The 13,155-nt window shown below is 36.0% G+C and overlaps 1 protein-coding gene across 1 annotated transcript in view; it reads left to right on the top strand.

Moving 5' to 3' along the window:
* LOC116709117 (mucin-17-like) overlaps positions 1 to 13,155 on the top strand; it is a 45,271-nt gene that overhangs the window by 7,387 nt on the left and 24,729 nt on the right. The window contains exon 2 of the mRNA XM_032547464.1: positions 9,335 to 9,473. Within this exon, the coding sequence (XP_032403355.1) occupies positions 9,335 to 9,473 (139 nt within the window). The remainder of the gene's footprint in view (positions 1 to 9,334; positions 9,474 to 13,155) is intronic.

The raw sequence follows: 13,155 nt of genomic DNA, 5'->3' as shown, positions 1-13,155 counted from the left end.
CCAGCCACTGCAGTCACAAAATATGTCAACCAACCAACAGCATGTACTTTAAGATGTTTTTATGTTTAATAAAATTGTTGGTAGACTGTGTGGTTCAGGGCATCAGTTCCTACATTTTCTGTTGGATCAAAAACCTGCAGCACATTTTTTCTTCTATATAGCCCAAATTGTAATCTGCTGGTCAGACTGCGAAAATAATTGAATGGAAATAAATCTCATATTGGACTTTTTTTCTCAGAGACTGGAATGTACATAAATCTGTCTGTATGCCATTCCCTAATTCTCACACATCAACAGATCTATCATTCCCTAAAGCAGCTCCAGTTAATCCACAACCTGATTCCTGGTGGTTTTTTGACAGTAAACCAGCACATTTTTTAAAAACTGTCCTACATATCAGCCACTGGAGTTTCTTGAGCACTAGAAAAAAAAAACCTTAGGCAGTGCAGATATTACCTCATTTCTAAAAAAAAGTCTTATGACTTTATAAAACATTTTTATTTTCTGAGGAATTTAAGCAGATGGTCACAGGAACAGGTGTCCTAGAAAAAGTCTATTTAAAGTATTGGTAATTTCTCTGTTCTTACTGACCAGGAACATTAGTTTCCTGCAGAAAGCAAAAACAAATCACCTGAAATCTTGCCTGTCGCTCCAGGGACAGGCCAGAGATTGTGCAGCATGGTGGTATATGAATGCTTTACAGTGAGATGTTTTGCTTTTTGAAACCTTAAACAGGTTTGAAGGTAAAAAATTCCTTCTGCAGAAATTGCCTCCTGTAAAATTGTATTCAGAGCTTTCACATTGTGTTCAGTCTTCCATAATGTTCCACAAGTATTGACTTGCTTAAAACTACTTGCCCGGAACACGGTGTGCTAAGTAGTAAAAAATAATTTAATAAAGCCTTCTAGCAGAAAAATTGCCTTAGTAATCAAGGTACTCGAATCATTCAATAAATCATTACAACCTTACTTATAATAAACCAAAGCATGGATGTACTGAAGCTTTCTTCAGCTTAACAAAAACAAAACTGAAGTTATTATCACTCACAGAATTGAGCTCAATACAGCTTTTATAAACGTTATCATTTGGTCTCCCTGGTTTCTTCCTCTTTCCTTTACTAATAAAAATAATCCAGATGTAAATTAATTAAATTCTCAGATGACTATTATTTCTCACAAACTATGAAAAATAAATCTTGGGAAATACCAACAATCAATGAGGAATGTGAAAAAGACCTTTAGTCATATTTGGTCAGCAGTAGTTTTGGCCTTGGAACTCTCCCAAAGATGACATTGTTGTCTTGACTCATTCTTTCAGTCATAAACAATGATCTTAACAGAGTAAAACTGGGCCTATAGTTATTTTGTGTTGTGTTAAGTAGGTCTGCCCATCCAGGGAACGTTCTCCACTTTTCCATGTTCTCTCCATTTGTAATTAATGGTACTCACTCACTGTGGTTCACTGATATCCCAAAGCATTGTACACAAGAATGATTGGCAGCACTAAGACCTTCCTCTTGGCTCAGATTGGTTATTTTTGACTGGGAGAGGTGTATATTTGTAGACGACAATAGTAGTAGTGGGAGAGCTTGATTTTTGTCACAGATTATCTGTCTCATATTACAATGTCATGACATACTGACAGTTTTAATGAATATGTAAAAATCTATATATTTTTAATAAATGATAGAAGCTGTAGCTATAAATATAAACGTTAAAAACTTGTTTTGATAAAAAAAAAAGGTAGATTTAGATTTGCATGATATTTGATTATTTTTAAATACAGCCAAAGGTTTAGTGATCAATGACTAACTTCACCTGTTTGATTGTAGGAAGTGCTTACAGCATGTTGAATTGTTAGTACACAGTCTGGAAATCTATAGAAGTAAATGGAACTTGATTGAAGTATTTTCCAGGTCTGGATAAGTATGGATATCCCATTATCTAAATGCTATGTGCTTCCTTTCTTCAGTCTCTGATTCTGTCCTCACTCAATTGGTTTGTTGTCATTCTTTCCTTCATTCCTTTTCTCCTTCCTTAGTGAGCTCCTCCTTTTTCCACATCATCGGTTTCATTTACACCCTTTTGTCCTTCCTTCATAAAAATGTTCTATCTAATTAATATCTATGGCTGTTTTCTTATCCAGACACCAACAGGTTGAAAACGTGTTTAAACAGTTCAAGGAAACAATATGTTTTAATTCAGTGTAATTGCTGCCACCTGATGAAACAAGTCCATCCACACCACCTGTGTCACTTTCCTACAACAAAACACATCTGAAGGTTATTACTCAGCATCCAGACATTTTAAACCTTCAAAAATGTGAATATGAAAATGTCTGTGTGCAGAAAGTGGGGCAGTTGGACAAGGAAACTTCTTTAATGTCATCAAATGAGAGATTTGACAAAAAAACTTTTGTGACTGACAAGTAGGTTGGAGGAAGTTACTCTGCCTTAGCTGGAATTTCTTGTAACCTTTTTCTGCATTCTCTCAGCTGAGACAAAAAGGTTCAGTGAGCACAATAAGGGTGGTCTGTAAAATTTCAATAATAGTTTGAAGCAGATTACAGTTATGAATATATGATACATGATAAGCTGATTATGTCAGTTTGAGTAAAATCCTTTAAACTACTCATAGACAACCCCTCATCCCTCTACATAATATCCAGCAACACGAGGAGAAGTTTGTTTTGGGGGTTATAATCTGTAATAAATGTTAACAATTGATTAGTCCCAAAGTGGGTGAGAACTTGAGTCATACAAGAAATAGGATGACGCTTCCAAAAATAAAATTCTGAAAAGTTAAAATATATATGAAATTTTACTGTCTGTGAAAACTGATATTCATAAATCAAAAATTCTTAAATGCTTTTATTTGAAATGGTTTGTTCACGTATAAGAATGATGTGAAATTGGGGTACGAATTGGAAAAGATGAGAATTTGTCCCAGAGTCATTTCATTTATTGTGTAAAACATTATTGGTTTATTATTAAAGATACTAGTCTGTCATTATTATAAAATGCTTTTTTTTCAGGGATGTTTTGATAAATCATTTTCATGTGAGTATAGAAGTTTAGTCTGTAGTCTAAAATGATTTTCTGATAAGTAGATGCCTATCATAGAATCAGTGCAAAAGGGAGCTACTTATAAAACTGATCAATGTTCTTATCAGAAATCAGTTGACATGTTTCTTTTAGATCAGTTTCATACTTGTCCATTCATTCCATCAGTTTTATTGAATGAGCTGGAAATCCATTGGTGATCTGACCAGTGGTCAGTACAGCTTTTCCTGAAACTGTCACTTTTTCACTAATTTGATAATTGTGTTTTATTAAAGTGAGAACAAAGTAAAAAAAATTTTGACTACTTTCAAAATTGTAATTTTACAGTGGAGCAGACATTTAAGTGGTAGTGATACATTTACCCTGAAAACTCCCTGTGACTACTTGTCTTTTTATGACCTTAAGCCGGAGCTCTGATGTCCACTGGTTAGGTAAATGGACTAGCTCGACTTGTTTGTTCTTTTAGCAGGATAAATAAAAACAAAAACAGTGTTGGGTAAATGAGCAGCAAAGTTTATACACAGCTTAAAATTTTGGGAGGAAATTGCTAAATGACTATTTGCTATTGAATTCTTTATAGAGTAGTGAAACATCATTTCATTCTTCCTGTTTCTGCCACTGTTTGAATGATGCAAAGCAAGGTTTTGCAGACGACTCCTGTTCTCCAGGTTTGGGAAGTCTGACCTGTCAGTACAAGTCTTAGCCGGTTCTGATTTTTCCTTTAGAATATAATCACCAACATTACTTAAATTCTCATTACACACATCTCACTGTGAATGACCAGAAGCTAGTATTTGTATTAGAAGTTGTGAACATTTTAAAACCTGTCTGTGAAATAACAGCCACTGTAAAACAAAGTATTACTTATAAGAAACAAAAACAGTGTCTGGAACAGACTTTATTTAGCATTCTATATTGGCAGTAGTGACAATAAAGTGTAAACTGTCTTCATATGAAAGTGCAGATTCTTATTTAACATATAAGATTTTTGAAAAGCTGCCAAAGGTATTCAAGGTCATAATATTTTTTAAACATAATTATTATGACTACATTATAAGTATCTGTTGTTGATGCATTCAATCTTTACTTAGTTGCATTAACCACAGTTGTGTAAATTATTTGTATAAATTTGTCGCTCTTAACAAAAATCAGATATTTTTGTTTGCATTTTGTTGCTTGCAGTCAGTGTTTGCATCTTGAACGCTGCTTCAGTTATGCAGATTTTCTAGTTGTTAATATAATTTCATTAAAAGTTTTCTTTAAGCCAGTTATGAATTAATGAGCTAAAAGTTGAGAGATTTTTTATACTGTTTTATCAACAAATACAAGAGGCTTAGAAGAATTGGAACAAAAGACAGAAAATAGAAAATCGCAGTAAAGGCTACTATCTGTGCTTCCAAAATCAACATGTCATTACTTGGAGTTTCTTTGTTCATGTGGTATTGTGCAAACTCCCTCTCTTCTCAAGGGTGATTGTAAACATGACATACAGCATACCTCCGCAGCACCTGACATTCTGCAGGATTCAGAGCAGACACTTGTCTCCATGCAGACCAGTTCAGGAGAGGTTGTTGAAACTTGAGCGGACGAATGCTTGAAAGCTTTTGCAAACATCTTGGCTTGTTTTGCACTGTGCTCCCTGGTTGCGGTTATTGGTCCAGATGGGAGCTTAACGGCTGCAGCCTACTGGTTGTTGCAGAACCGCCCTCTCTCTGGCAAACAGGGCCCTACAGCAGTCCTTACCGCCACTCCCTTATGCATCGCCAGGCACTCTTATGAACAGCAGCTGTTTTTGATTCACAGTAGAACTCCTTGCAAGAATTATTACTTAACATTTATTTGTGTCTTTGTGTTGCATCAAACTAGTCTGTGGAGTAAATGTTAGAAAACAAAGTGCCAGATTCTGCCTTTTGCTACATTTCATCCCAGTGTTGAGCAATTTGGCCTTGGAGAAAGAATTAACAAGCAGAAGTCCAGCCTTTGTTTGCGTCTTATTGTGCGCAGCAGTGTGTGGTTTGGTTTCTTATGATTCCTTAAAACATTCTAACGTCTATCTACAGTTCCCAGTGACTCATTAAGCCTCTGGTCTACCAAAGAGAGTCTGAGTCACTGGTTGAATCTCTTCCATCCCTTGTTTGAGTTTATACAGTGGCTGCAGCAGGCTTACTGAGCTTACTGGAATCATTTTTGCCTAATTTCACCTATTTGTCTCATAAGAAATGAAGGTTGATCAATTCCTTTGCATCAACTTGTTTGATCATTTTTGAAAAATTGCTGTAGAGGAATCTGGGTGAATTGTGTTGGTTCTGTGAAATGCTAGAAGAGCGTCAGATTTGAAACAATTCAAGGTCATGCTAGTTTATTTTCTGTGCTGGTCTCCTCCTTTCTCAGATGGTTGGAGGGAAGAATGCAGCTTTGTCCTCAGATACAAAATTGTATAAGTTCCTAGAGATGATGACCGCTCCTATCAAAATTCATTCTACCAATTTGCATTAAATTCTTTTCTCTAAAGCTTCTTATCAGCTTAGAGTAACACAATATTAGCTTTGATCAGCTGTAGTTCAAAATGTAACACTATTAGCTTCATTATAACTAGACTCATTTTTAATACTAAACACTTGTGTTCACAAACAACACTTTAATACTTGTGTTGTTTGTGAACAACACAAAAAAGGCAATTTTAGTGCTTTAGAATAATCTAGGATGGGTCAAATTATTTCACATCGATTACAGAGAATGCCTTGCGAAACATGATTTGTGAAATCTTGACTTTAGATTTTTACTTTTGTGAAGGAAGCATTGTTCTTGTGAACCCGATGTCCTTTGTTGTTTCATTTCCTGAGCTGATTGTATCGCTACACAGCTATTCTTCACCACCCTTTTAATTAGATCAAACTTGTGAAAGATATATGGTTAAAGAATTGTCCGTTGCCATGGCGTATTAGGGACTTAGAAGCAAACGTTCCTCATTAAAAGTCTCCTTAAAACAGTGGAGCTTTGTCTGCAACTTAGGAGGTTCAGGCGTGTTGGAGCCAGTTTGTGCCTGCAGCCTGATAGACTGAGGTTGACATATTCCACACAAGTTATCCCTCAGTTGAAAAATGCTGGAGGTTATTTTCAGGAGTTTCTGTGCAAAAAGAAGTGGCAGTTACATTTTCTCTTAGCTGTGTTTTAAAAGTGACATCCGGTTCTCAGCTACAGATACCTGCATATTTTTTCCACCCCCCCTGCAGACTCAAGTGGGATGAGTGGTTGTCAGAAAACATCAACTACTTTTTCAACAATCAGTGAACATTATTTTATTCCATTTTGTTTATTGATTTCTCTGTTTGTTTGTTCAGTTGTTTCTTAATTGCCTCATTGTTTTCCATCCTTTTATCTTCTCTTTTTTCCATTTGTCTGCTCAGTTGGCAATTTGTTTCTCTGTCTATTCTTCTGTTAGTTTGTCCATTACATGTTTGCTCATTGGTTACTACCTGTCTTTTTTTTATTTCTGAGTAGTTAGAATTTTATTTAATTTTTTTGTAAATTCATAGGGAACTCTTTTATTTGTCATTTGATGGCCTAAAACGAATTGAGAAATCTAGAAGTTTTATTCTGTAAAAGGAAGAAAATTATAAATGAAGGAACCCTGCAGGAACTATGTGATGACAAGTTTGAGTACAAGGTTAATCAGTTATCAGGTAATAGGTCTTTTGGTGATGTATAAACTGATCTTTTATATAGTTTATTATTATTATTATTATTATTATTGAGTCGGCTAATGTCTATTAATAGTTGCGGATCATGACTTTTTCAGTCATTTACATGTTCAAACTTAGTTCATAAGCAAATCAAAAATAAAGACATAACAATGGAAGTAGCGCAAAAGAAAAGCAGTGTTTAACAAAAGTCTAATTTAAGATGCTTATGAAGTGTCTGAGACTAGATTCATCATGTTAAAATGGATTTATATTTTCTTTAGCTTATTTTCCATCATCATCAGAAGCAACGTCAAATTTATAAATATGTTAAAATGTCCATTAATTGTATCACTTGAGGTGTAAAATAAAAGAGGAATATTGTTTTGACATGTGGATTGACAGCGAGTTATGTAGATTTAACACGGACACAATTCTGATTTGGGAAAACACGAGGATGTCACAAGATGCAGCTGCACTTCTGCAGGGCATATCCGTTCTCTGCTGCACTGAAGGCATAACAGCCAACAGCACACAATAAATCAGCTCTCATGCTGGAGGCACGGACGACAGGACTGTCTCACCGTAAGCAGGGTGACATCAGAGGACCGTGATGACAGTCATGTATGAGCACGATCAGACTGTGGCGAAATATTCATTCTCTCACGACTGCATTTGATTAGAATTGACTAGTTGATACTTGCTTTACAGGAGAAAGATTAGTCACTTTTAAGAAACACAGGAAATCTGAAGGATTGTGCATTAAAGTGAAAAAATAAGATTCAAATTTTATCAGGTATTGTGAAAGTAAAAGGTGTTACCTCACTTAGATTGGTCAGGCCGGAAGCAGACAACAGGCATACAACAAACACTGCATGATTATCAGACATAAAAAACTGAAAATAAAGTAAGGAGTGATTATTTTAAAGACCCCCATTCAATAAAACAACTGATTAGTGGAGCCTGTATTTTAAAAAGATTTGAAATATAAATCAGTATTTTGTTTCCTCCGTCTTCTTGTAAGTTTAAAACACCACACCTTCTTGTCTTATGTGTCTTAGTATGTATTAGTTCTAATAAAAGCTTCAGGAAGTGACAGGTGCTGCACAGCTTGATCCTTTCCTGAAGTATTTTTTCATCAGTGACACTTAAAAATGTTGGTGAGGTCTGGATCCTTCATAAACTAAAGTTTTATGAATACGACTCATATGAGGTAATTGTGTGATTAGCAGCTTCTCTCTATTACATTTGCTGCTTCTTGAATAGGCCACCCACAAAAAGAAGACACCTAAAGGCAGCAACTCTTGAAAACACAACAGAAAGCCAACAACACCTTTAAATTTTGTCACTTTACATCCATAAACTTCTATGCATTTTGGGGGTAATTTTATGTGATAGACCACTTTTGTAGCTGAGTTTTAAATCTTTTGTTTTGTTCCCCTTTTTAACCAGAAACAAAAACATCTGCACAGTCATGTGAATTCATAAATAAAAACGCTGATACATATTTGTATCAGTATGTACATCTTATCCAGGAAATCTTTGTCAGTAGGGAGAACATAAAAAATGATGGTAACAAGTGAGGCGTGGCAAGCATGAAGGCATTCATGCAAGCCACATGTCTGAGAGCTCTCTACAACTTTCCTAATCTTGCACTCTTAAACTTTATTTTACATGGTCTGTATTTAGGTTGATAAACTACGAAGATTTATTAGTACTTTAACAGTGTATTGGATATGTTTTAGGTCTGCATTCAACAGATTACTACTGTTGAGGGTCTGCCAGGGTTCTCTCTCAAAAGCTGTGATTCTCTGCCACCTTGTGGAGAAACACAGTATTGCAAAGATGAATGTATTGTGGTACTGTGTATGAAGTAAATCTACTACAATGCAACACCCTGCTTTGTTGAAGTACCTTCATATAATTTAATGTGTGCATTACTGTTTTAAATATCAGCTGTGATGTAGACATGGTCAGAAAAATCTGATCCCAGTTGAGCCTCTGCATGTTACACTTCTTCTGCTGCCAGATAAAGTACGCTAAATGCTCCCTTGCAATGTTGAAATAAGCTGGAATGACTGTTAGGCTTTCAGTCTTGTTGTGATCTGCAAAGCAAGAAAATTGAGCTGCAGCAAAACCACTCCTCAAAAACAGAAGCACCTCCTAATACCCCACACACGTACTACAGTCCTCAGCAAGGCTCTAATTGCTCAGCAGCAGAGTGAACTGTGTCCATTTTCTGCCTCGGTTTTGTGTGTTGTCAACTTTACACTATGGTGTTAGGAAAACACAACAATTAGAGCTGTCAGCGCCTGAACACACCAAGCTGGAGGTGTTGTTTTTAAGGATTATTAGTTTCTGGGGACAGCTCACGGTCATGCTGCTTGTGTAGCTGAATAAACATCATCTTTTGCATTAAATGATGCAAGAAACACATTTTGCACATCAGAGCTATCCCAAAAGTCATGATGAAAACATAAACTTAACTCTGTACAATGAGAGGAGAAACAAAAGCAAGTGACATAACATCCTCTGTTTCTCGGTTCCCCGCCCCCCTCTTCTTCTCTGCCTGCTTCCTGCTTTACTCCACCAGGAGCGAAGACCAGATGAGCGTTTTCACAGAGAGCGGTTTCCGGCAGGCATCGGAATGGGACCCTAATTCTGAGTACTCCTCTCTGTACAACTTGGATATGAACCCTCCGTCCAGCCCCATGTCTCCCTCCAAACACAAGGTGGGTTTTTACTACTTTTAAAGTTTACTTGTAAAGTTTAATGTCTGAGCGACTTGTGCAAAAGTGGATTTTGTCACAATGAGCTGGGAACTAGAAATTTGTTTTGGAGAAATTTTGATTGCAGTAGTTTTTTTTTTTTATTTGCATTTGGTGCCTGCAGATATGTGCAAAAAAAAAAGGTGGCTTTTCAGGGCGCTGAGGTCACTTGGACAGCAAATTTATGCTTTTGTATGTGTGTAAAGACATTATTAGGGATCTTACGCACCTCAAACTTAGGTGTGCTTTGTAAGCTTGTGAGAACAATAAAAAAGGCACAGGTTAAAATTGTGTTCAACAAATTATAGAAAAATTTGGCTCCTCACATGCACGATACATATTCAGAGTGGCTCAGCCTATGTAAATAAAATGTTTAAGCACTATCAATTGTATATCTATTTGAGTTTTAAATGGCTTACTTCTGCAATATACCGGCCTAATGATGCTAAGTCAGTAAATTAGTAGCAGGATTTGTTTTTCCTGAGGTGCTTTACTTCTAGACAGTAGCTGGCACATTTCAGCAAAACTTTGTTGATGGGAGAAGTAACAATTTTGTTTCATCAGCAAAGAAGGCATGAAAAGGAATGTGTGAGGAAATTGGAAACAAAAGTCTCATGATTATTTGGTCAATTAGTCATTAAATCCGAACCGATGTTCTAACAGAAATTAAACCGTTATCTGGGCTTGGAGATAATCAATAAAATGAAGAATATATTTTCTCAGCAATGAAGAATGTGGAAAACATGAAATTCGTAAAAATAAAATCTGTAAAATTTAATTCATTGATCCTTTCTGAATATATAATGTCTAAAATCCATCAGTCCTTCTGTTTCTTTATCTATCTGTCCTTTGTCATCCATCCATCCATCCATCCATCCATCCATCCATCCATCCATCCATCCATCCATCCATCCATCCATCCATCCATCCATCCATCCATCCATCCATCCATCCATCCATCCATCCATCCATCCATCCATCCATCCATCCATCCATCCATCCATCCATCCAAACACTGAACCATTACTTTAATTAAAGTATATTTAAAAATAGACTCTAGTGCTGTTGCCTTGCAGTTCTTATGCGAGCCTGGGGTTTTTCTGCATGGAGTTTGCATGTTCTCCCTCTGCATGTTTGGATACTCCAGCTCCCTTCAACACTCCAAAAACATGACTGTTAGGATAATTGGTTATTCTAATTGTCCTTGGACGTGTGTGCGTTCATGGTTGTTTGTCCTGTGTGTTTCTGTGTTACCCTGCGATCAGCTGGTTAACAGTCCAGAGTGTATTTTTCCTTTCACACAATGATTGTAGCAGATAGGCACCAGCATCCCCACAGCCCTGCAATGATAAACAGATAAAGACAATAGATGTACAATGGATGGATATTTACAGGAGAAACAGGAAGTCAGGAATCAGTCAACGAAACAAAATTATTTGAGTTTGATCACCTCTCCTCTCAATTTAACAGCCCCTGATGTTCAGATCCTGAAAACATGACATAGTGTTTTTAACTTTCCAACATGACTAACATGTTCTGATAGTTGCAGGCATGGTGTTACATAATTTACAAGATTTTTGTCAGTAATATTTTTTTTCTATTTTGTTGTACAGGAATGAATATTGTCTCTGAATCAATTTTAAAAAAGGGCAAACACTAAGGATGGGTTACAAAGAAAACAAAATGCATCATTACAATTCTTGCTTTAGTAATTTGTCAAATATAGACCATGGGACTACAGGTCGGGTCTTCATATTCATAGTTACACAACTTTCAACAACACAAGCATTCCAAGCAAAGGTTGGAACTTAAAAATATCCCAAATACGAAAATATTTCAAACACACAAGCTTCTGCTTTGCAGAGAAGAGCAAAGTTATGTCTGCGGATTCAAAAGCAGACAAGGTAACCGATACTGGTGGAAAATGTAATTAACTAGAGTCTTTGACTGCAGAGGCAACAAAGCAGGTAGCAGAATACAAAAGATAAAAGCCAAAGAAAACAAAACAATCAGAGATTTGTCTCTGAAGAAATAAATCTGTGACTATGTATTTACTCAGAGGGAGGCGATAATTAACCAAATGGTGGGTGTGGTCTTTATTGAAACCTGCTACAGAACATAAAGTAAAACCACCGTGGAAGTTTTATCGACTGAATTTGGACATACCATTTATTTTCAGCTCTTTTCAACTCTCTACAACTTTAACCAATCAATATTATTCCAGCCTTAAAATTACTTTTATTTAGACTTATGCTGCTGTCATTACATTTGTGTTATACACAGAGCATTTTGTTACAACATACTTTTGAATGAAGAAAAGTGAAGCAGGATATTTTTTTCAATATATTGTATCTCTTTATTTAATGATTTGAATGGTACATTATGGCACTATGACTATGGAGTAGGCAACCATGAAAATATTTAACAAGTAATCTAATGATATGCCTGTTGAAAACAAAATAAATTTCTTTTAACGTCAATATAGTTAACTATATATTTTTTATGACTATCAAGGTATTTGAAACTTAGACAACGTAATTACTGACAAATTTAAGTAACCATCGAAGGATTTGTTGATTTAGTGAACTGTGCCACTTTTAGACTGTCGCGTGTTCCTCTAGGCCAGTTTCAGTCTGTCTTCCCTTTTTGGTGGCAGAAAGCCATCATAAATATGTAGCCACACATTATGCTGTTGCTGTCATGTTTAATAACTTGATACCCTTTAAGATTTGGTCCAAATAACTGCATAGACTCTGAATAAGCCTGGGCGTGTTTTTTTTTATATAATATTAAACCTGTCAAACCAGTCCTTTGTTCTATTTGTGTCAGTGGGAGTGCTTGACAAGAACTCCTGTTATGTGGAAGAGAACAAAGTTCTGAATTTTAGAAATTTACACATAAAAAAATCTTCCTTTAACTTTATAGGTGTTTTTGGATGAAAGTATTACTTTTCAGAGTGTTTATTCCTGTATTATAATCTGACATCGGAACATGAAGCAGAGCTCTGGCTGACAGATAAGGAAGTGGCGTGTAATGCACACAGATGTGGCACACAATCTCCACCTACCTAACATTTCTTTCTGCTTTGGGTAAATAAAAGGTGAATGGTAGCTGGAGAAGGGCTAATACAGCACAGTGGCAGCTATTCATTTAGAGACTACAGGTAATGATTGAAAGACCTAAAGGCTCACTGGATATTTCATTCAGGCTGTTTTCGTTCAACTTCCCCGCGGTGGATTTGTGAATAACTGGAAACAATCTGGAGGTAAAGTAGAACAGATTTGATCATCTTGAAGGTAAAATGACGAGATCAGAGTGTCTCATCAATTTTAATAAGCCGGGCAAACTCATGTTTGCCCAGTGGAAATATATACTTTTGACATTAGTGGTTAGTAAATTAACTACCTTCAAAGTCATTCAAAGTCAAAGTCATTCACCTTAGTCATTCAAAGTCTGTTGAATGTATTCCCATTTGTCCCTGAGCAGTTTGACTTAATTCTGATGGTTAGCTTTTTAACTGTATAATTCATATATAGGCTTTACGAATGTACTGATCGATCCTGATTTGTCCTCTATAATCAGAGCAGCAGATAACAGTTGATCTACTTTTATGCAGCTTTAGAATAATAAAAGGGTGTGTTTGCCC

This window comes from Xiphophorus hellerii, chromosome 19, assembly GCF_003331165.1.
Source record: "Xiphophorus hellerii strain 12219 chromosome 19, Xiphophorus_hellerii-4.1, whole genome shotgun sequence".
Classification (NCBI taxonomy): domain Eukaryota; kingdom Metazoa; phylum Chordata; class Actinopteri; order Cyprinodontiformes; family Poeciliidae; genus Xiphophorus; species Xiphophorus hellerii.
Note: the sequence above shows the minus strand (reverse complement) of the source record. Positions and strands in the feature narration are given on the sequence as shown.